The 21,974-nt window shown below is 38.2% G+C and overlaps 1 protein-coding gene across 6 annotated transcripts in view; it reads right to left on the bottom strand.

Moving 5' to 3' along the window:
* Positions 1-1,929: 1,929 nt before the first annotated feature.
* Positions 1,930-21,974, bottom strand: part of MON2 (MON2 homolog, regulator of endosome-to-Golgi trafficking) — a 106,813-nt gene continuing 86,768 nt past the window's right edge. For 4 of the 6 annotated variants that reach the window (XM_044756342.2, XM_070494905.1, XM_070494906.1 and 1 more), the window contains 5 exons: positions 15,945-16,005; positions 14,671-14,794; positions 12,167-12,374; positions 9,621-9,703; positions 1,930-3,426 (listed from right to left, as the gene is read on the bottom strand). In XM_044756342.2, the coding sequence (XP_044612277.2) occupies positions 3,263-3,426; positions 9,621-9,703; positions 12,167-12,374; positions 14,671-14,794; positions 15,945-16,005 (640 nt within the window). In that variant the 3' untranslated portion in view covers positions 1,930-3,262. The remainder of the gene's footprint in view (positions 3,427-9,620; positions 9,704-12,166; positions 12,375-14,670; positions 14,795-15,944; positions 16,006-21,974) is intronic. The other 2 variants (XR_011497108.1, XR_011497107.1) reach the window with 2 other exon arrangements.

Genomic DNA, 21,974 nt, shown 5'->3' with positions numbered 1-21,974 from the left:
TTTCATTAACTGTCTTTCATTAACACGAGTGTAATAATGAAGACTTCACTCATACTTTTGAGTTGTTTTCTGACACTGTTCAATAATTTCTGCTGTTTCATCCTCAGTTTCTCAACTGACCCTTTGTCCCAATGGTTACCTGGGACTAGTGGTACCAAATTGTGACAGTGAATGAAATACTCTAAGGTTACACTGAGAAATAACCTAGTTGTTATTGGCCTGCTATGGAATTAATTTAAGTGAATGCTATTCTTCACAATAAAATATGTACACTAAATCATTCATCTCTTCCTTCTGTGCTACATATAATTTAAGGAATATAGCAAGAGTTAAATCAATAATCATACATGGGAAAAACAGATAAGAAACAAATCGCTGTTAATGTAATAAAATTAAAAATGAAAGCAAGTGAAAAGTGGTTCTCTTTAAGCCAAACTTTTATGCGTTTCCTTTCTCTTTTGGCACCAACCACCTCCTAATAAATAAATGTTACTCACAAATGTATATAGTAAAACAAAACTAACACTAGTTATAAAGACACACTAACTAAGACACTACAGAATGACCTATTCTTCTCCTTTCTGGCAGGGGTAGCATTATAGGAACCCAAAAAGTAAGCTATTCAAGTCAAAAATTAGTTTGTTTCCTTTAAAATGGAAAAAAATAGTCAGAAAAGACTTTAATCCAATTGTTGGCATATGCCTGTTGTCCAGTGATCTACGTAAGATAGGCACTGTCAGCGACAAAAAGTGATTATGTGAGGCTTAAAACTCATTGCATGTATAATATGCACCCCAAAGGACATTATTCTACTGTTTCAAGGACTAGTCCTAGTCTCAATTGTGCTGTAAAATGATCTTAGCTTTGGGAGCTTCCTTTCTGAATCTCCTAGCATCTAGTAATCTCACATAGCCCAGTTCTCCTATTCACTAAAGAACCCAATTCGTACCAACAAGACAAGGGTAACGTATTAACCTCCCAAGGGATCAGGATATTTTAGAAAATGCAGCCTTGAGGAATGCTTGACTCAAGGGAATGAATTGCTAGTAGTGACTCCCGGGGGCGGCAGGAGATATTCTGGAAGGAAAAACCGGTCAAATTATACTACCAACAGGGTGGCCCACTTTGCCTGTCACTGAGGCTGGCACTGATTACCATACTTTATGGTATTCGCAAACTCACCACATTTATGTTTTGATCTGGAGGGTACTGTCCTGATACTGAAAGGTCCCATCACAGCAGCTAAAACTACTGTTCATATAAACATATGCCGCACATGGCTGACTCATTCAACTTTCACTGCAGAACCATTCTTCTGATTGTAATTCATCCGTTATTTCTTGATAACAGACATATTTTTACTTCATGTAAATTCATAGCAATATTTTTAACATTTTACTGAACTATTAAACTATCCCTGTTATTCTATTTCAATACTTTATCAGTGATATGCAGATTTTTCTAATCCCCAATTTAACTCATCTAAATATAGAAAATAAACTACACAGCTTGACAATTTTTTTTTTACAACTTTCTTTAAAGAAAATGCTGAAGATAGAACCTAGGAAATGCCGTATTTTACCTTAATTTTAGATGTAATTATAAAATAGAAATTCATTAATTCATGTAAATAAAATATCCCATCAAAAAAAGACCTTACCCCCTCACAGATAATAGCGCAAATTAAATAATTACACAAGTGCAATAGCCTCAAAATTGTATCTCATTCATTACTCAATCCGAGTATCTTCTTGTAGTTTTATAATTATTCTGGACAAGCTAAAATTTATAAATTCTATTAAAATCAAAGACCTTCCAGCACACTAAAATAATACTGAGACCATTATGACTTCTTATGAATAATCATTTGTTTTAAATATCCTTGAGTCTTCACATAAATGATTATGAAAATTTAACAGAAGAAAAATATCATAATACTGTAATTCATTTAATAAAAAGTACAGTGAGCTAGGTCAGTCCGTTTTTTGAAAAACAATTAAGTTAATATACTCCAGAGTACTTTTCTTCATCAGAGATAGGAAAGGGAGACAAAATTAGTATTTTACTCCATGACAGAAAGTTTACTGCACTTCTAAATGCTTCACTATCTCCAAAAATACACTTCTCATTGTCTTAGAATACACAAACATTTTATATTTGTGAGTTAGCATAGTTTTCTTTTTGAGAAGACATTACAAAATGAAGCACTGAAATGAACAAAACTTCACAGGCAAAATTTTAGGAAATCTGAAATCATCCTGCCTGGGTCATAATTCAAAGACAGTGATAAACATTAGTCAGTGGGAAAAAAAAATCAGTAGAAATATAAAATATGAAAAGTCTTTAAAATCCTGACAGCAAATATAAAAACAGACAGACTTACGTAAAAGCTGGGAAAGACATTTAAAGAAATGAGGTATGAAGGAGTCATAGTGCTACAGCGTATCTCAATGTATTACGTTAATAACCTATACCGCAAAGGAGCAAAGTCAGCACATCATAAACGATTTGCTGCTGTGTTCAGACGACCTTTCTGGTGGGATCTTTAATAGTCACTAGTAAGTACATTTAAAATAAGCATTAAGCTAACTGCATGAGCATATGGTGAGCATATATGCCTCTGAAGTAGGTAAATTATAAGTAAAAATGTAAGCAAACAATTTTGTATTAATAATAAATACAGCTTCAAGCATTTAACATTATCAATATTTTAAAAATTTAAATAATAAATGCAACTATTTTATACAGAACTGTACCATTTATTATACACACAAGTATATCAGTTCCCTTTGTTTACAAAGGCTGGTTATAGATAATACGGAATGTTACAGTACCATCTTGCATAAAATTTTAGTACAATTTTGTACTTGAAAAACGGCGCAAAAACACCAGCCTAATAAATCTAACTGAATGAAATATCTTTTCTTTCTTTTTAAAAAGTACATCATTAACACATACACCACAAACTGTACATAAGCTCACTTTTAAATCACAATTGAAGATACGGTAGCAGTCATGTTGTAGTATGAACCCTCTCTCCCATCAGTTTATTGGTTAAAGGCTTGCGCTGCCACTCATTCAGGAGCCTTGTTGACGTGTAAGCGTGTAACATGAATTACTGAACTCAGGTAAGTACAATTTAAAGGAGGTCAACAACAGCTGCCAAGAATTATTTGTAGTAAGAAACGTCCTTCTCACAGAAGACTCACTGAAGAGCAAACATTCTTTAGATATATTTCTTCTTCAAATATATAGTAGCTGGTCAAGATTCTCCATTTTGCACTTTGGATGCTGGTGGTTGCATGAAATCCTTAAAAGGAACTAGAGCCTCTTTAAGTGCAGAGCAGACTTCTGAAGACGAGCAGGTGATGCATTCTACTAAAGTTGGGTATAAGGCAATTACTTGTGCCCAGGTATTTCCATCAACTGCAATGCAAAAAGTATAAAACCTCAAAAAAGGGTGGATTTAAATAGCACAGATTATCCAACTAACAAACACAATCCTTTAAAGTAATGCAAAGAAAAAAATTTCAAAATATGGAGATTCCACAAGCTTGTACCTTTTCTTTTTTTTTAATCTTTGGAAGATTTACTGCAATACATAGTAAGATACGAGGGAAAAATATATGGTCAGTGTGCAGTCACCAATACCAACAAATCTGATCAAGTACATTTTAAATGATACTTCAATTTGTGAAGGCCTTGGAAGCTAACAAAGTAACTTACAATAATTCAACCTTTGTCATTTTCAGTATAATTGCCCGAGAATGTAGTGTACATTTTAAGATTGCCAGAGAATGCGATGTACATTTCAAGAACAATTAGAAAATAACTGCAGTTGTATGCTAAAAATACAAATATCTTCAGTGATTTTCCCAGTAATGTCCTTGATTCTGATTTTAATTTCAAATGACCACACACAGATGCATTCTTCTCTTTTGCTCTTTGCTAATCTTTAATGTATATCACTAGATTTAAACTGTAGAGGGGAGGGACATGTCTGCCTTCCTCATCACTATCATCAACTAGTACATCTGAATGCTCCTTGGTGAATGGGCAAAAAGTGTTATATCGCAATTAATTTCCTTGTACTCTGAGATAACATGTTACAATTCTATTCTCCTACAAGTACTGTGCATACTGTTGAGAGCGCAATACACAATAAAACCTGCTGACAAATTTTTCTTAGGATATGTATACGACACTTTGTGGAGCAAATCTGGGAGGCAGTATAGTATAAAGAAATAATACTTGATTATGCATAAGGAGCTTTGATTCTATTTTTCACTCCAATTTACTGAGTGTCAACTAAGAGCCTAAAAACTTTTCTGAAATCATTAGCGCTGAGTGTCCCTGATTAAGCCATATAATTTTTCTTTATTTCAACTTCTGTAGTAGAATAAAGAGATGAGTTTCTCAAACTACTGTTCTTCAAGTTACCTCTTAAAAAAAATTTATGGTCAAGTAAGTTTGGCAAATACATACATTATTTTTCCTTTTGGGGATTCATAATTCACATGAATTTATTAAAGGCTTGTAGTAAAAGAACAGGTTTAACTTTAATCCAGAGTTTCCAAAATTAATATGCTTATGGATTTTTATTTTTTTGGAGGAAGATTAGCCCTGAGCTAACTGCTGCCAATCCTCCTCTTTTTGCTGAGGAAGCCTAGCCCTGAGCTAACATCCGTGCCCATCCTCCTCTACTTTCTATGTGGGATACCTACTACAGCATGGAGTGCCAAGCAGTGCCATGTCCGGACCGGCAAACCCCGGGCTGCCGAGAAGCGGCACGTGCGCACTTAACCGCTGTGCCACTGGGCCGGCCCCTGCTTATGGAATTGTTTTCCACTCAACATCTACTGACGTCACTCATCATCATTAATATTCACTCCTTAGTACCTATCTTGGGAGTGCTGAGCTGTTCTTTAAATCCCGCCTCCACCCAAACAGGGGCTTTCTCAGCGTCGGGGCAGGAGAAAGGAAAAGGGAGTGGGGCTGATGGGTATCAGTGAGGGAGGGAATGTCAGGCCAGAGCTGCTCTGCTTTTATCTGTGTTATATGTTGGGAACCCATATCACATTTCATTTGTAAAAAGAATTTTGCTGCTTAACAGAAAACCAACAAAAAGTTTAAAAAACACTGGTCTAAGAAGTTCTAAACAGTCTGCTCCAGCTGTCTTCTGTGAAACTTTCCACTAATCTTTAACAAAAGATTGCCTAGGAGGATTCTGGGAAAACGGCAGTGCAGGAAGCACTAGGAATCTGTCTACCCACCTAGACAACAAGTGCACTGGCAGAATCTGATGCAACTATTTTGGAACTCTGGAGTCTACCGAAGGCTTGTAATTTCCAGAGGATGACGTGGACAGTATACTGAGGTTAATTTTGGTCAGTTTCAGCTCTCAGCACAGTAGCAGCTACCCATCCCTCACCCCTAGCCATGTGATAGGCGGTTGTGCACATACTCCTGGAGCAGCTTGCACGCAGCTTGTAGGAGGCCAGGGCAGGCAAAAACGACCCTATCCTCCAAATATCAACGTCTGTGCTCTGAGCGCTGCCTCTGATCACAGAGGTTCAAAGAGGCTTCAACAACAAAAAGACAAATAACTCGATTCAAAAATGGGCAAAGCACTTGAATAGACATTTCTCCAAAGGAGATACACAAATGGCTGATAAAGCATGTAAAAAGATGCTCAATATCACTAATCATTCAGGAAATACATCAATCAATACATCAATACTACAATGAGTTACTACCTCATACTCCTTAGAATGGCTACTAATGAAAAAACAGAAAATGGCAAGTTTTGGTGAGGATGTGGAGAAATTGGAACCACTGTCCACTGCTGGTGGGAATGTAAAATGGTATAGCCACTGTGGAAAACAGTATGGTGGTTCCTCAAAAAAAAAAAAATAGAATTACCATATGATCCAGCAATTCTGGTTCTGGACATATACCCAAAAGAACTGAAAGCAAGGTCTCAAAGAGTTATCTGTACACATATGTTTATAGCAGCATTATTCACAATAGTTAAAATGTGGAGGCAACCCAAGAGTCCACCAACAGATGAAGGGATAAGGAAAATGTGGTATATAGATACATACATACACACACAGTGGCATATTATTCAGCCTTAAAAAAGGAAATTCTGTAATATGCTACAATCAACCTTAACGGCATTATGCTAAGTGAAATAAGCCAGTCACAAAAAGACAATTACTGAATGACTCAACTTATGTGAGGTACTTAGAGTAGTCAAAATCACAGAGACAGAGGGGCTGGCCCCGTGGCCGAGTGGTTAAGTTCGCGCGCTCCGCTGCAGGCGGCCCAGTGTTTCGTTGGTTTGAATCCTGGGCGCGGACATGGCACTGCTCATCAAACCACGCTGAGGCAGCGTCCCACATGCCACAACTAGAAGGACCCACAACGAAGAATATACAACTATGTACCAGGGGGCTTTGGGGAGAAAAAAGAAAAAAAGAAAATCTTTAAAAAAAAAAAAATCACAGAGACAGAAAGTAGAATGGCGGCTGTCAGGGGATGGGAGGAGCGGAGAATGGGGAGTTACTGTCTAATGAATATAAAGTTTCAGTTACAAGATGAAAAGAGTTATGGAGATGGATGGTAGTAATAGCTGCTCAACATTATCAATGTATTTAATACCACTGAGTTGTACACTTAAAAATGGTTAAGATGGTAAATTTTGTTACATGCATTTTACCACAATAAAAAAAACTGAAAACAAAAAAAGGTTGCATGAATTGAAACCTATCTAGATTGCCCCAGACGGAGAATCAACTGACCAAACTAATTCTTGGTTTATTACAGGAAAATAAGAATATATTATTTACAATACAATCTTAAACGCAGAGGAAGCTACTCAAATTTCCTAAATTAAAATATTTTTTAAAAACTCACCATAGATCTTGGTGGGCACTTTGGATTTAACTAGCAAAAAAAAGGAAAAACTCTATGTATCAATATGGAAAAATCTCCATGATATTTTATGTAGTGGAAAAAAATAGTGTTCCGAACAGCAATTATAATATGAAGCTATTATGCATTTCATTTGTGTTAAAAACTGGGGGCATACTGGAGTATATATTTTCTATTTACATAATAAACTTAGGGAAGGATAAAGAAACAAATAAAAATGGCTGCCTACATTAGGTAAGGACTGGGAGATACAGACTAGGGGAAAGAGCATCTTAAAATTTTTCCCTATATATCTTTTTACATCTTTGAATTTTGGAACCATGTTAATGTTTACCACCTATTCAAAATTTTAAATAAAGATCAAGTAACATAATAAAAACAAAATTCTCCCAAACTAAAAATAAGTCCAACAAATGTCTCCTCTCCCACTAGAAAACTCTAAAACAAATAACAAATTTCTAAACAGAAGTTGGGTGTACATTGGTCCAAAACCTTGTAGCCACCCTCCTGAATTAATGTCGGACTAGCTATGAGTACTCCAACATGCTTCTGCTCAGAAGGCCCGGCTTTCTCTCAGTTTTCTTCTTTTATTCTGTTTCTCAATGAAGCTGATCACACCTTTCTAATATAATATCATCATCATCATCATTTGTGGTTATATTTAAATTTTCATTTCATATGCCAGAGGCATAATTCAAACTCTCCTAAACAATTTTTAACATTAATTTAGTTTGATCATCTATCATTATTACTACACTGCCCCACCCATGGCCCATGGGCTTTGCAAAAAAAAAAAGGTTACTAAGGTTTTTCTTCTTTTACACAAATTCTGGTTAAATTCTTGACAGCTGTCTAAAGATCATACAAAATAATGCAAATTCTATGCATTGAAATATGCTGGTTATGTTTAATATATCTACAGTGTGATAGTATGGGAAATAGAGAATTTCCTGTTTATGTCTTAAATATAACATATTTTTAAGAATCAGATCCTATCCTGTGATCTAATAAAGATTTTACTGGTTTCTAGGAAGTCAATACATGGTTTCCCTCTCTGAAAAATCAACTAGAACATTTTTTTTAAGAGAACTCAAATTTGACCTTGATGGGATGAATTCAGGAAATTGCTCTAGGATTTTCCTTAGAAATTCCACCCCTCTCTGGATTGAATAAATACAAGTCTACTGCCTCTTAAGATTTAGTATAATACTCACTCTTTCTAGGCCAAAGTACCAAGAGGTAGATTTTGAAAACAGAAAAATACATATTTACTTTAATTATATAATAATTAACAGGAACAAATATCCTGTGACTCACTTATTAGGAACCTCCTTTCTTCTTGGGTATTAAAAGTAATGTTGCTTAAAGAGCAAGGGGGCCGGCCCGAGGCATAGTGGTTGGGTTCTTGAGCTCCACTAGTTCAGATCCTGGGCACGGACCTACACACTGCTCATCAAGCCATGCTGTGGCAGCATCCCACATCGGGGAAACAGAAGGACCAACAACTAGGATATATAACTATGTACTGGGGCTTTGGGGAGTGAAAAAAAAAGTAATGCTGTTTAAAGTGCTAGCCTGCTAAGGAGCTTGTGCCAGAATGTAAGTCAACATGCTTCCTTCTTTAACAAAGTCTTGTTATACAAAAAATGTCAGCTGAACCAGTGTGTTTAGTGCCACAATTGACTAATATTCTGGCGCCAGCTCTTCATCTTCTCTTGGACCAGTAACAAACTCTTAAGACCAGTAGCTGGTCCAAGAAACCACATTTTGAGGAGCAATGTTGTAGAGGATTCAAATAGAAAAAAACACGGTCCAAAAAGCCTCCTATAATTTAAAGAGAATGAGTCATGTACATGTGTAACTAACACAAACAGAGGAACAGACAAAGGAGCACACAAAAGAGCTAAGAATTCAAAGAGAAGAGAAATGACTCACCTTTAAAGATTAAAAACAAGGCTTACAATGAAGTGGTATTTGAACTAGGTGGATATAGGCAGGAGAATGGATCGAGCAAAGGGGCAGACTGAGTTTGCTAGGAGAGTGGGGTACATGAAGTCTAGTGGGAAATAAAGTACGAACAGAAGGGAGTCAGACAGTAGTACTCTTGGCCTTTGGTAGATAATGGAACATGAAAAAGATTTTGTTTTATAAGGATGGCAAAAAGAATGATCAAAGCTGCACTATTAGAAAATTCTTTTCTGGCAATAACGTAAAGAATGGATTGGATAGGAATGAGTAACAGAAAGGGGAAACATGAGAAAGGGCTATAAAAATGATTCAAAGTTCTTTACACAGTTTATATCTATATAGTAAATCAGTACAAATGCAAGATGGAAGCCTCCCCCTCAAAAAGAAATTCAGTGATGTTCTACATTAAAAATACATGAAATATGAATTGTCCATGCAACACCCTGAATTCAGACCAATTTGGTAAAAAAAAAAAAAAAAAAAAAAAGTCAGCTAAACTGTTGTTTAACTTAAAGAAGATAAAACATTACATATTAATTTTACTTAATTGACATCTTAATGGACTTGATGCTTTGCTGTTATAACGACTGGAGAAAAGAAAGTCTAATAGCTGTTATGTTCCTAAAATTCAGTTAACTTAATAATAATACAAAAGCACACCACAAATAGAACATAAATGTTATGAGTTCAGAATAACTGAGTTTCTAAGCACTTACCATTCTCAGGCTGAGTTTTCTTAAGCGAATCAATGAGAGTACTGACCGCTTTTAAAACAAATATGATTTCAGTTACTTGTTGCCTAAAAGAGATGGGAAATTATTTCCATCAAGATTTTAAGATATGCCACGTGTAATTTTTATTAGGATAATACAAACAGATGTACTTTGGAAAAATACTGAACACAACAGAATGCAAAGTTAATGTTATTTTTAAATTCTTATAAAAGAAATATTTTGTTTACAGGTACTTCAGTGTGCAAATAAGATTCATAGTTATTCTTACCACAAGTTATCAATTTAAAAAAGGGCGGGAAGGCAATCTATTCATGCAAATCTAAATTTATTTGTAAGATATTTCATATAACTACTTACAATTAAAATATTTTATAATACATGCTTTTAAAACTTCTTGACAAAAAGTGGGTTTTTCTTTTCTTTTTAATTACTTAGTACTAAAAGGGATTCAACCAAAGCTTAAACAGGAATAAAGACTACTATTACACCTCCTGACATACATTTTATTATGCTACTAAAAGTACATTTAAAATGACAATAGTACTTAGTTCTAATACAACAAATTAGAAACATGGCCAAAACATCCTCAGGCGGCACTATCTGGAGACATTAGGAATGAAGAATGAACCTGCAGTAAAGAATCCACAAGAGTAGCTTTATTACCTTCTTTCTCCCAACAGGACAAAGCTCTTCTGCTCTATAGTTCGCCCACCCATTCCCGGTATGAATCTACGTTATCATTTTACAGATGAGATTTTTCTAATACTATAGCAGGGTCCCATTTCAAGCCTCCCTTTGTAAACACAGAAGTATTTTACTCTGTTGCAATGTAGCTTTTTAGAAAACAACGTAATGATTGAGAGCAAACACAGGATGATACAATATAATATTTCAGAGAACAACTATAAAGACAATTTAAAAGCAAGAAATACTTAAAACATAAAAAAATGGAGAAAGTTGCTTTCTGAAATCAAACAATTTGTTATAATCTAATAAATAAAAAGATTCTAAGCAGAGCAGCTTTATTACTGCCTTTCCAAGTATACTTCAGACATCAATTTTGATAAATCAATTTTCAATCATGCCCATAACCAAATTATTAACACCTGCCTTTGGACTGTTTCTGTATATAAATCTGAGTATGGGGAGGTATGATTTATGTTCTAGAAATCAAAAATATAGTGTATCCTAAAAGTAGCAAAACAACTGGCTAATAAGTATTGGTATTAAAAAAAAAGCAAACAACTATGTATTTTTCATTTATCAAATTTTAAAAAGAAAAAATCTGATAAACTGGTTCATTTTAAAATGCTAAAAATTGAGAAAAAGGACATTCATATACTCCTGGGAGAATGTAAATTGGCAGAAATCTCTGGCAGGCAATTTGTAACACATCTCAAAAGCTTTTAAAATGCCTATGTCTGGGGCCGGCCGGGTGGTGCAGCGGTTAAGTGTGCACGGTCCACTTCGGCGGCCCCTGGGTTTGCCAGTTGGGATCCCAGGTGCAGACATGGCACCCCTTGGCACACCATGCTGTGGCAGGCGTCCCACATACGAAAGAGGAAGATGAGCATGTTTGTTAGCTCAGGGCCAGTCTTCCTCGGTGAAAAGAGGAGGATTGGCAGCAGTTAGCTCAGGGCTAATCTTCCTCAGGGGGGAAAAAAAAAGCCTATGTCTTTTGACAGGTCAATTCCAACTCCAGAAATTTATTATAAGTAAATAAGAACATGCACAAGGACTTAGGGCTAGCAATCTCCCTCTCCAATATTGCCTTATGAGATGGGACTCACCATGATTTGCCTCTTTTTTGACTTTGATAACTCTTGTCTTCCAATATTCTTTTCTCTTTGCTTTACTTACTTTGCCTTACACTCTACCTTTCACATTACAAAACAGATTGGCAACATAAGCCTGTTGTATTATTGCATGTTTTGATGAATTCTAATCTATACCCCAACTCTGATTAGGCTTGACTTATCAGAAAGGCCTTGAGTCCCTTCTACTAGCATGTCTTGGCTAAATGAGAAGCAAATCAGTTTAGGTACAAGAGCTCAATTAAACAAACTAGATGAAAGAAGATCTAAGATATGGCTAGCCAACACAGAGAAACCTAGAAATGACTGCAAAACAAACTAGGAAGTTCCTAGAGTATGATTTATCTATTATTTTCTCTCGAGAAAGAGAGAGATCCACATGCATGTGCTCATACAGATCCACAGGTCCTTATCCAGAAATCCTTAAGAGAAGACAGATTTTAGCATTTAAATTTTCTTTCAAATCCAAAAAGGTAATTCGAAAAAATCATATATTATTTAGCCTCCATGAGGAGTCTGAAAAAGCATTTCATAATAAAACATATCAATATATCTGCAGCAAAACTTACAAATATTTACATTGTATGAGATAAAATTACAAATAGCCTCAGGTTAAGTTCAGAAAACTTATAAAAACACTTGGTTTTCAGAGCTTTTTTTATTATTAGTAACGGTGATAGTCTATTTCCTTCTTGAATAAAACAACACACATACCTTGGAAGAGGGCATTTGCCACTTAACCTTTCATCCTCTATGTAGCGGTGCAGGACGTCTTGAGACCTCTTCAACAGCACAGAGAGTGCCATTCGTGAGATGTACCCTTCTTGAGGGGTGGTGACTTTATTACTGAAGGAAAACTGGAGTAATGTTTCAAAACACATTTTAGAAAATTCCTCTCTCAAACGAATATCAATCTCTGCTTCTGTAAAATTAACAATTTTTGATGGTTAATAAAAGGTTAAATTAATACACCTTAATGATAACAACTCTTAGCAAACTAGAAAAAGAAGGAGATTCTTCAACTGATGAAGGGCATCTATGAAAAACGTATAGCTAATAGCATATACATTGAAAGTTATGTTCCATACTCATACTTGGCTAGCAGTGTGCCTAGGTATGAAACTCCTTATTAAAAATCCTTTCCACTTATAACTCTCAAACCACTGCTTCAGTATCTTTTAGCATCCAATCTTGCTACTGAGAATTCCAAAGTCATTTGTTACAACTCTTTCGTGTTGAACTTTTTTTCTTTCTGAAATCTTTTAGAATCTTCTCTTTATCCCTAGTATTTTGATATTTCATGATTGCACGTCTTATTGTGGGTCTTTTTTCTTTCACCACTCTGGGTACTAAGTAACCATTTTAATCTGGAGATTTATTTCTTCAGTTTGTTTTTTTTGCAAATTCCTCTCGTAGCTTTTCTCTATTCTCTTTCTAGAAGACCTACTGTCAGATGTCAGACCTCTTATTTTTTCTTTCTTCTCATACTGTCTACTTTTTTGTCTTTGCTCTACCTTCTGAGTTATTTACTTAATGTTTCCGTCCAACCCTTCACTGTACTTGGTATTTCAGCCACCACATTTTTAGTTTCTATGAGCTCTTTCTTGTCCTGATTGTTCCTTTTAACAGCAGTTTTTCTTATTTCATGGATATAAAATCTTTCTGCTCTTTAAGCATCCTAACTATAATTGTGCTTTTTAAAAAAACATTTCCCATGGCTCTGCATTTTATCTTTTTCCTTCCAGTTTCTTTCACCCCCTCTTCGCTTTGGTCTTTCTCTTTCGTGTTGGAGGATTTCCTCAAATGTCTGTGAGCCCTGGCTGTCAGATCATACTTAAAGGCAGGAGACCAAAAATATCTGGAACCTCTGTGTTTATAGGTTGGTCTTGTTTAACAAAGAAGGCTTTGTATGTATATGTGTAAAGAAAACTCCAAGTTAAAGCTGGGAAGTTTGTGCTCCTATAACAAAGTCACTTCTTTATCTTAGTACATTTAATATTATGAACAGCAGGAGATATTATCAGAAAACTGCTAGAAAAAGTCTACATAGTAACTCAGTAGTCCTTATTTAGCTTAGGATATTTATATCTAATTATAAATACTATGCTTATGTGTATTTTGTAAAAATTTACCTTTAATTTTTTATATACTCTTAATAATAAAAAGTTGACTACATTTAGATACTGTAAGTGGACTTTAAAATTTTTTTCTGTGAGGTTCTCATGTTTGTTAAATCTGTACTTTACCAGATCAGTTTTTAAAAACTGTCTGGGCTTGGAAAAGGAACCAGTTTGTAAAGTAAGCAGCATGAGAGACCTCTAGTGGTCAAACCATGCAGATAAATGCTCTTTCAAGGGCTCAGCACAGCTTAGCAGAAGTCAATCACGGCTCTGGCAAAGTCGAGGGATGAAGGATATGCATGACACAAATTTACAATTTTTTTAATCATCTCACAGAAAAATCACATTATGATGCCGTAATTACATTTAATACTTGAGCACGGTTTTAGAAAAAGAGAAATAATAGCAACAAGCAACTTACGTATCATCTCCCAATAAGGTAGCATGATATACCAAAAGAAGCACGTAGTTCTTTTTAAGGATGAATTTTGACCTCCAGCCTTACGATTGTGGGCAATTTTTTCAACCTTTCGAAACCTATTCCCCCTTCTGTAATAGGATGGAACCTATCCTCACAGAAATGTTGTGAGGAATGAGATTAATATTCTAGCATAATACCCCGCACATGGTAGGTATTCACTAAATGTTAATACCCTTAACAAATGTTAAAGCATCTTGTTTTATTTTAGTGGAATAACTCTGCAAATTTATAGTCCTGAGAGGCTGGTATTAATATCTTCATTTTACAGATGACAAAACTGAGACTCAGAAGTTAACCAGCTACTAAGTGGCAGAACTCATACCCATGACCTCCCAATAACCCACGGCTTCACAAAACTGCTCCCTTGTGTCAGCCTGCAGTGACTTAGGCGGATTCCATAAGTGCCTTGCAATTTAATTCACAACGCATAACTCACCGACTTTACCAGTTTCCTCTTGTAAAGCTTAATGTTCTATATCACATTCTTAAAAATTACCTTACCATTCTCCCATTCACATTTACCACAATCACAGGAGTAAACATTCCCACAGCCAGCTTCTTCAAAAGCACTTCAATACTTACTAATATTTTTTTTAAAAATCACTGAAATAACCTACCTGTAAATGACGACGACTGAGAATGTATCGAGCCCTTATTAAGCATAGTCATTATCTGACCAACAAATTCCTTAGGAATAAAATTGGCATAAGGTAGTATCTCAGTGCTGATTAGCTGAACGACCTAAAACAAAAGAGGCAAAGTCAGATGCATTTGTTTTCTTGAAAGAGACTGACTCAAATGATAATTTCTAGATTAAAATGAAATTTTACTTGAAAAGAAAATCAGTGGAATCTTCTTTAATGGGAGGATGTAAACATTCTAATGTCAATATACAGGATGACTCGTCTGTCTCCCTCATCTCTTAGCAAACAGCTTTAGTACAAAACAGTCAACACTACAGTCCAGAGTCCAAACTGTTCACTACACAATAATTTTAATAAACGCTGATCTTCAACATGATAAATGCAAATAGTGCTCTAGAGAAAAAGTCAGCATATGAAATGTATCCATGTTAAGAATAAAATATCCAAAACAGAAGAAGAATAATTAAATCACCTTTTAAAACCATAAAAATGAGTTATAAGAGAAGGCAAAGTTATACTCATTTTTGTTAAATAGCTTACTTCTGTGTTATTTTGCCTTTTGAAGAAAAAGAAAAGTTTGAAGTGTACAAGAGTTTTAATACAGTAATAGGACAAAAGGCAATATTTTCTATCCGTATGATGATGCCTACGCTTTTTATGTACACTTTAAAGTAACTGATTTGATTTGATTTACTTAAAAGTTTCTCTATCCCACTTACAGGAAAAAAATAAAAGCCAACCCTCCCAACAAAAAAATCCACAACCAAAACCTACTTCTTTAAACTCCATTTATAATCAACAAAATATATTCTTTAAAAAACACGCATTATTTGCTTCAAGAATTCTAGAAGCCATATCTATAGCTGGCTAAAAACAGAAAAATCTAAGCAACTTATTAATTTGAACTACAAACATCTGATGTGTCAAACTGTAGAGTAAGCCCTTGAATACACGCTTTCACTGACTGACGCACTGATTTTACTGAATCAACTGCTTTTCTAAGTTATTAAATGGACACAACTAAGTATCTCGACAACATGCACACAGCACAAAGATAAAAAAGACAAGGCAGTCATTTTTAAATGTCAGTGATTTAAAAATTAACCTTTAACCTTTGCAAGAGTTTAACTCTTTCAGGTTCAAGCTTAACTTACTACTTTATTCTTCTAGCAATTTTATAGTTTCAACATTTCTATTATTCGGTTTCCACCTATGTCACAGGAAAATGCTTTAAATAGCTTCCTCACCTCAACATCAATACTTTCATTTCTTTGAAATTCTTGAATAGAGAGGTTATCCGGAGGTATGCTAAAAAAAGAATAAAATAAATAAATAGACTTGATTTTTAAAGGTAAAATATTCCCTGGAAATACAAACAAAAAAAAACAGTATTGGGAGTTTTAGTGATTTTTTAAAAAATTCTTTTTTTTAAAAAAAAAAAGAAAGATTCATGAAAAGATTCACACCTGAGCTAACAACTATTGCCAATCTGTTTTTTTTTTTTCCCTGCTTTATCTCCCCAAATCCCTCCAGTACATAGTTGTATATCTTAGTTGCAGATCCTTCTAGTTGTGGCATGTGGGACGCCGCCTCAACATGGCCCGATGAGTGGTGCCATGCCCGCGCCCAGGATCGGAACCGGCAAAACCCTGGGCCGCCGCAGCAGAGCACGCAAACTTAACCACTCAGCCACAGGGCCGACCCCTAAAAGTTTTTTTTTTTTTTTTTGAGGAAGATTAGCCCTGAGCTAACTGCTGCCAATCCTCCTCTTTTTGCTGAGGAAGGCTGGCCCTGAGCTAACATCCATGCCCATCTTCCTCTACTTCATATGTGGGATGCCTACCACAGCATGGCTTTTGCCAAGGGGTGCCATGTCTGCACCCAGGATCAGAACCGGCAAACCCTGGGCCGCCAGAAGTGGAACGTGTGCACTTAACCGCTGCACCACCTGGCCGGCCCCCAATGAATCTTTCAATGAAAGAAAAGTCTTCAAACTGATAGTATTCTTTGTAATTTTTGTCAGTTTTCTCTGTATGGTACATTAAAAATTTGTTTATTGAGATATAATTCATACACCATAAAATTCACCCTTTTAAAGTGTATAATTCAATGCTTTTTCGTATCTTCACAAAGTTGTGCAATGATTCTACCTCTAATTCTAGAATATTTTTATCATCCATTAGCAGTCACTCCTGATTCTCTCCTCCTCCCACCTCTGACAACCATTACTCTATTTCCTGTCTATACAGATTTGCCTGTTCTGGATATATCACATAAATGAGATCATATTATATATGGCCTTTTGTGGTTGGTTTCTCTCAGTGAACATAATGTTTTCAAGATTCATCTATGTTGTAGCATGCACCAGTATTTCATTCCTTTTTATGACTGAATATTCCACTGTATGGATAGGTCTTAATCATTCATCAGCTGATGAATATTTGGATTGTTTTCATTTTTTGGCTACTATGATAAAACTGCTATGAACATTAGTGAACAAGTTTTTGTATGAACATGTTTCATTTCAATTCTTTTGGGTAGTACTTAGCAATTTTTAACTTAAGGTCCACAGAACATTAATTGTATGAGTTTCCACTACTGCATGTGTCTTTTAGAGGACCAGTACCATGCTTTGGCACTCAAAGGTTGACTGAATGAATACCTAACAGATCTCAAGTGTACCAGATGACAGTCCTTGTGTTTTTCATTTTTGTGTTTTCCTTTATGCATTTAAACTATTTACTTATGGTAGTCCTCAATGACATCCAAAGCCTTTTGTCTCTTCTAGTTGATTTTGGTTTTATTTGTATTTTCTTTGTTATTGTACTGCCGTGCCAAATCAGCTTGCACCAAAAACAGTTGGGAAACATCACAGAGAAAGTATGGTGATTCATAAAGTCCTAGAGTATGTATTAATTAGGTTAAAAAACTTATAAATGTTCCAATATAAAAGACACTCAAATATTAGGATTACCTAGAAACCTAAGTCTTGCTATTCCAAACAACATTCTGAAATACTCTTCTTACTGTTCAAATACTACGATAGACTTCAGTTATAGAACATAGTATATATGCGGCATAAAACAAAATTTAAAATCTAACAGTTTGTGATTTCCAAAGTAATCAATTACTTGGAAAACAAAAACAAAGACAAAGTCTTGAGATGAAACTGTGAAAATGTGCATGATTTTTAATTTCTATTAGTGAGCACTGCATTTTTAGCAACAACTAACTAACGAAAGCTTTCAATTTGAGCCATAAAGTATTTCTGGACTATGAAATAAAAACTGAACTGGCTTTATCCATATAAGCTGTTCAGTTAAAAACACTGATTAAAACATTAAGTCAAAGTATACAAAATAATTGTGGACTTCTACAACTAATCTAATCAACTAATTTCATCTTCCAATTAAAGAAAATTATGCCTACTGAGGGGGAAGTGATCAGTTACGGTCAACAGAAAGTAGGTGGCAGAGTCAAGAGCAGGCCACAGGTCTCCTGACACTCAGTATAAGGTCTGTTTCTACTACTCCATGTAGTATAAGGCTTAACTCTGCAACTAAAATAACCACAACTTAGAACACTGATTCTGTGTTACTCGATAAGAGAATTTAGTACGTTTATTTTTTTAAGCCATTAAAAACAACTCCAGACATATGGGAGAAGAGCCAAGATGGCGCCGTGAGTAGTCCTCTTTGTCTCTCGCCCTTCGAGTCTACAATTGTTTGGACACTTATCGCTTGACAAAGGATATCCAGACAGCATCTCAGGACGTCTGAGACACCCACGCGACTATACATTGGAAGGCGGATGGACTTTCCTCCGGGAGGATGTGGAAATAGGTGAAAACTCTCCGACCCCGACGGGCAGCCTAGTACCCGCAAGCGGCTTTCTTCCAACGGACGCCCCCAGAGGATCCACACACATCTAGGGCAGGAGCGAGAACACAACAGAGGAGCGACGGTGGAAACAGGTGACCAGAACCCTACCTAAACCCCCTGCAATTACTCCTAAATGCAGAGGGAAACTTTGGAGTTGCACACCTGAGCCCGCGGGGAGAGTCTCTCCCCGCCATTGGCGGGGAGACCCAGCCTGGTGCTCGGGGCGCCCGGAGGGTCCCAGAGAGAGACACGGAGGACACGGAGATCTCCCAGCTGCCGTTGCCCGCCCCGTGGGACTAGGGATTGCCGGAGATCTCGGAGAGGACCGGGGCTGGGGGAATTTTCAAAGGACGGTTCTGCGACCCGGAGGGGAAGCGCCGGAGCTCCGCCCGGGCAGCAGACAAAACTCTCTGTCTGCCGTTAGCAGAGGGGCCACGCTGAGCATTCACGGCTCCGGCAGAGGCCCGGAGAGAATCCCAGAGGGTGGGGCGACCCCCAGCTGCCGTTGCCCGCCCCGTGGGGCTAGGGATTGCCGGAGATCTCGGAGAGGACCGGGGCGGGGGGAACTTTCAAAGGCCGGTCCGGCGACCCGGAGGGGAAGCGCCGGACCTCCGCCAGGCAGCAGACAAAACTCTCTGTCTGCCATTAGCAGAGGGGCCACGCCCAGCATTCAGGGCTCCCGGCAGAGGCCCGGAGAGAATCCCTGAGGGCGGGGCGACCCCCAGCTGCCGTTGCCCGCCCCGTGGGGCTAGGGATTGCCGGAGATCTCGGAGAGGACCGGGGCGGGGGGAACTTTCTAAGGCCGGTCCGGCGACCCGGAGGGGAAGCGCAGGACCTCCGCCAGGCAGCAGACAAAACTCTCTGTCTGCCATTAGCAGAGGGGCCACGCCCAGCATTCAGGGCTCCCGGCAGAGGCCCGGAGAGAAGCCCTGAGGGCGGGGCGACCCCCAGCTGCCGTTGCCCGCCCCGTGGGACTAGGGATTGCCGGAGATCTCGGAGAGGACCGGGGCGGGGGGAACTTTCAAAGGCCGGTTTTGCGACCCAGAGGGGAAGCGCCGGAGCTCCGCCAGGCAGCAGACAAAACTCTCTGTCTGCCGTTAGCAGAGGGGCCACGCTGAACATTCACGGCTCCAGGAGAGGCCCGGAGAGAATCCCAGAGGGCGGAGTGACCCCCAGCTGCCGTTGCCCGCCCCGTGGGGCTAGGGATTGCCAGAGATCTCGGAGAGGACCGGGGCGGGGGGAATTTTCAAAGGCTGGTTCTGCGACCCGGAGGGGAAGCGCCGGAGCTCCGCCCGGGCAGCAGACAAAACTCTCTGTCTGCCGTTAGCAGAGGGGCCACGCTGAGCATTCACGGCTCCGGGAGAGGCCCGGAGAGAATCCCAGAGGGCGGGGCGACCCCCAGCTGCCGTTGCCCACCCCGTGAGGCTAGGGATTGCCGGAGATCTCAGAGAGGACTGGGGCTGGAGAGAGTTCCAGAGACCCAGCTTAGTAGCCTAGGGGGAAACCCTACAGGCTCACAGCAGCCTTACGGAAAGCCTCTGCACAGCACCAGTAGAAGGCACCCAGCCGCCAGCCACAAGGCTGGAAGATCCCAGGGCAAAAGCAGCATAGCTAGGTGTACCAACCACAGACTGTAGAAGATGCCAATAGCTCTCCTGCGACCCATAGAGGACAAGTGAGATTTGGTGGGTGCCAACAGCAACGGAGCGACAAATATAAGTGATCCCACCCCTGGCCGCTGGAAAAGCCCATAACACCGTTGCAGACCCCAAGGAGAGAGCACATCTAGGTGGGCTGCAACAGTAGGCACCTGCAGCCTGAAGCCCCCCTGTGACGGCCCACACGGCAGAGGAGGGAATCCAAAGGGCCACTGTGGCTACGAAGAGGGGCCCAGGCCCAGGTAGCAACTACGGACAGGGTTCCTGGTTGGTGAAATATAAACAGCTGCTCCTCCCACCGCAGCAGCTGAAACAAGTGAAAGGAGCAACTAAACTCTATCTCCATGCGGAGGCACAAATCAACAACATCAAGCAATATGAAAAAATACATTAAATCTCCAGAACAGAAAGAAAGCAACAAATACACAGAAAACAATCCCAAAGAAAATGAGATATATAACCTAAATGACGATGACTTCAAAACAGCCATCATTAAGATTCTCAATGAGTTAAGAGAGAATTCTGACCGACAACTCAACGAGTTCAGGAGCTTTGTCACAAAAGAGTTTGATACGATAAAGAAGAACCAAACAGAAATATTGGAAATGAAGAACACAATAGAGGAGATTAAGAAAAATCTAGATGCTCTGAACAGTAGGGCCGATAATATGGAGGAAAGAATTAGCAATTTGGAAGATGGCAATATAGAATTGTTGCAGGCAGAGGAGGAGAGAGAAGCAAGACTTAAAAGAAATGAAGAAACTCTCCGAGAATTATCAGACACAATTAGGAGATGCAACGTAAGGATTATAGGTATACCAGAGGGAGAAGAGAAGGAGAAAGGGGCAGAAAACCTATTCAAAGAAATAATGGCTGAGAACTTCCCAAATCTGGTGAGGGAGATGGATCTTCAGGTGACAGAAGCCAATAGATCTCCAAACTTTATCAACGCAAGAAGACCAACTCCACGGCATATAGTAGTGAAGCTAGCAAAAGTCAACGACAAGGAGAAAATATTAAGGACAGCCAGGCAAAAGAAACTAACCTACAAAGGAACCCCCATCAGGCTATCAGCAGATTTCTCAGCAGAAACTTTACAGGCTAGAAGAGAGAGGAATGATATATTCAAAAATTTGAAGGACAAAAATCTACAGCCGAGAATTCTCTACCCAGCGAAAATATCCTTCAAATACGATGGAGAAATAAAAACCTTCCCAGATAAACAAAAATTAAGGGAGTTCATTGCCACAAAACCTCCTCTTCAGGAAATCCTCAGGAAAACCCTCATTCCTGAAAAATCCAAAAAAGGAAAGGGGCTACAAAACCAAGAGCAGAGGAGATAAGTAGAAGGACAACAACAGAGAGTAGCAGCTCTACATCAGAACAGATTAAACCATGGGACGAGAAACAAAGGAAACTGAAGAAAACCGGAAAACAAGACACAAAATGGGAGTGGTAGGCCCCCACGTCTCAATAATCACTCTAAATGTAAATGGATTGAACTCCCCAATCAAAAGACACAGAGTGGCAGGATGGATCAAAGAACAAGATCCAACAATATGCTGCCTCCAGGAAACACACCTCAGCCCCAAAGACAAACACAGACTCAGAGTGAAGGGATGGAGAACAATACTCCAAGCTAATAATGAACAAAAGAAAGCAGGTGTCACTATACTAATATCAGACAAGGTAGATTTCAAAGCAAAACAGATAAAGAAAGATAAAGAGGGACAGTATA

Source organism: Equus asinus, chromosome 22, assembly GCF_041296235.1.
Source record: "Equus asinus isolate D_3611 breed Donkey chromosome 22, EquAss-T2T_v2, whole genome shotgun sequence".
Classification (NCBI taxonomy): Eukaryota; Metazoa; Chordata; class Mammalia; order Perissodactyla; family Equidae; genus Equus; species Equus asinus.
This window is presented reverse-complemented; position numbering and strand designations above follow the sequence as displayed.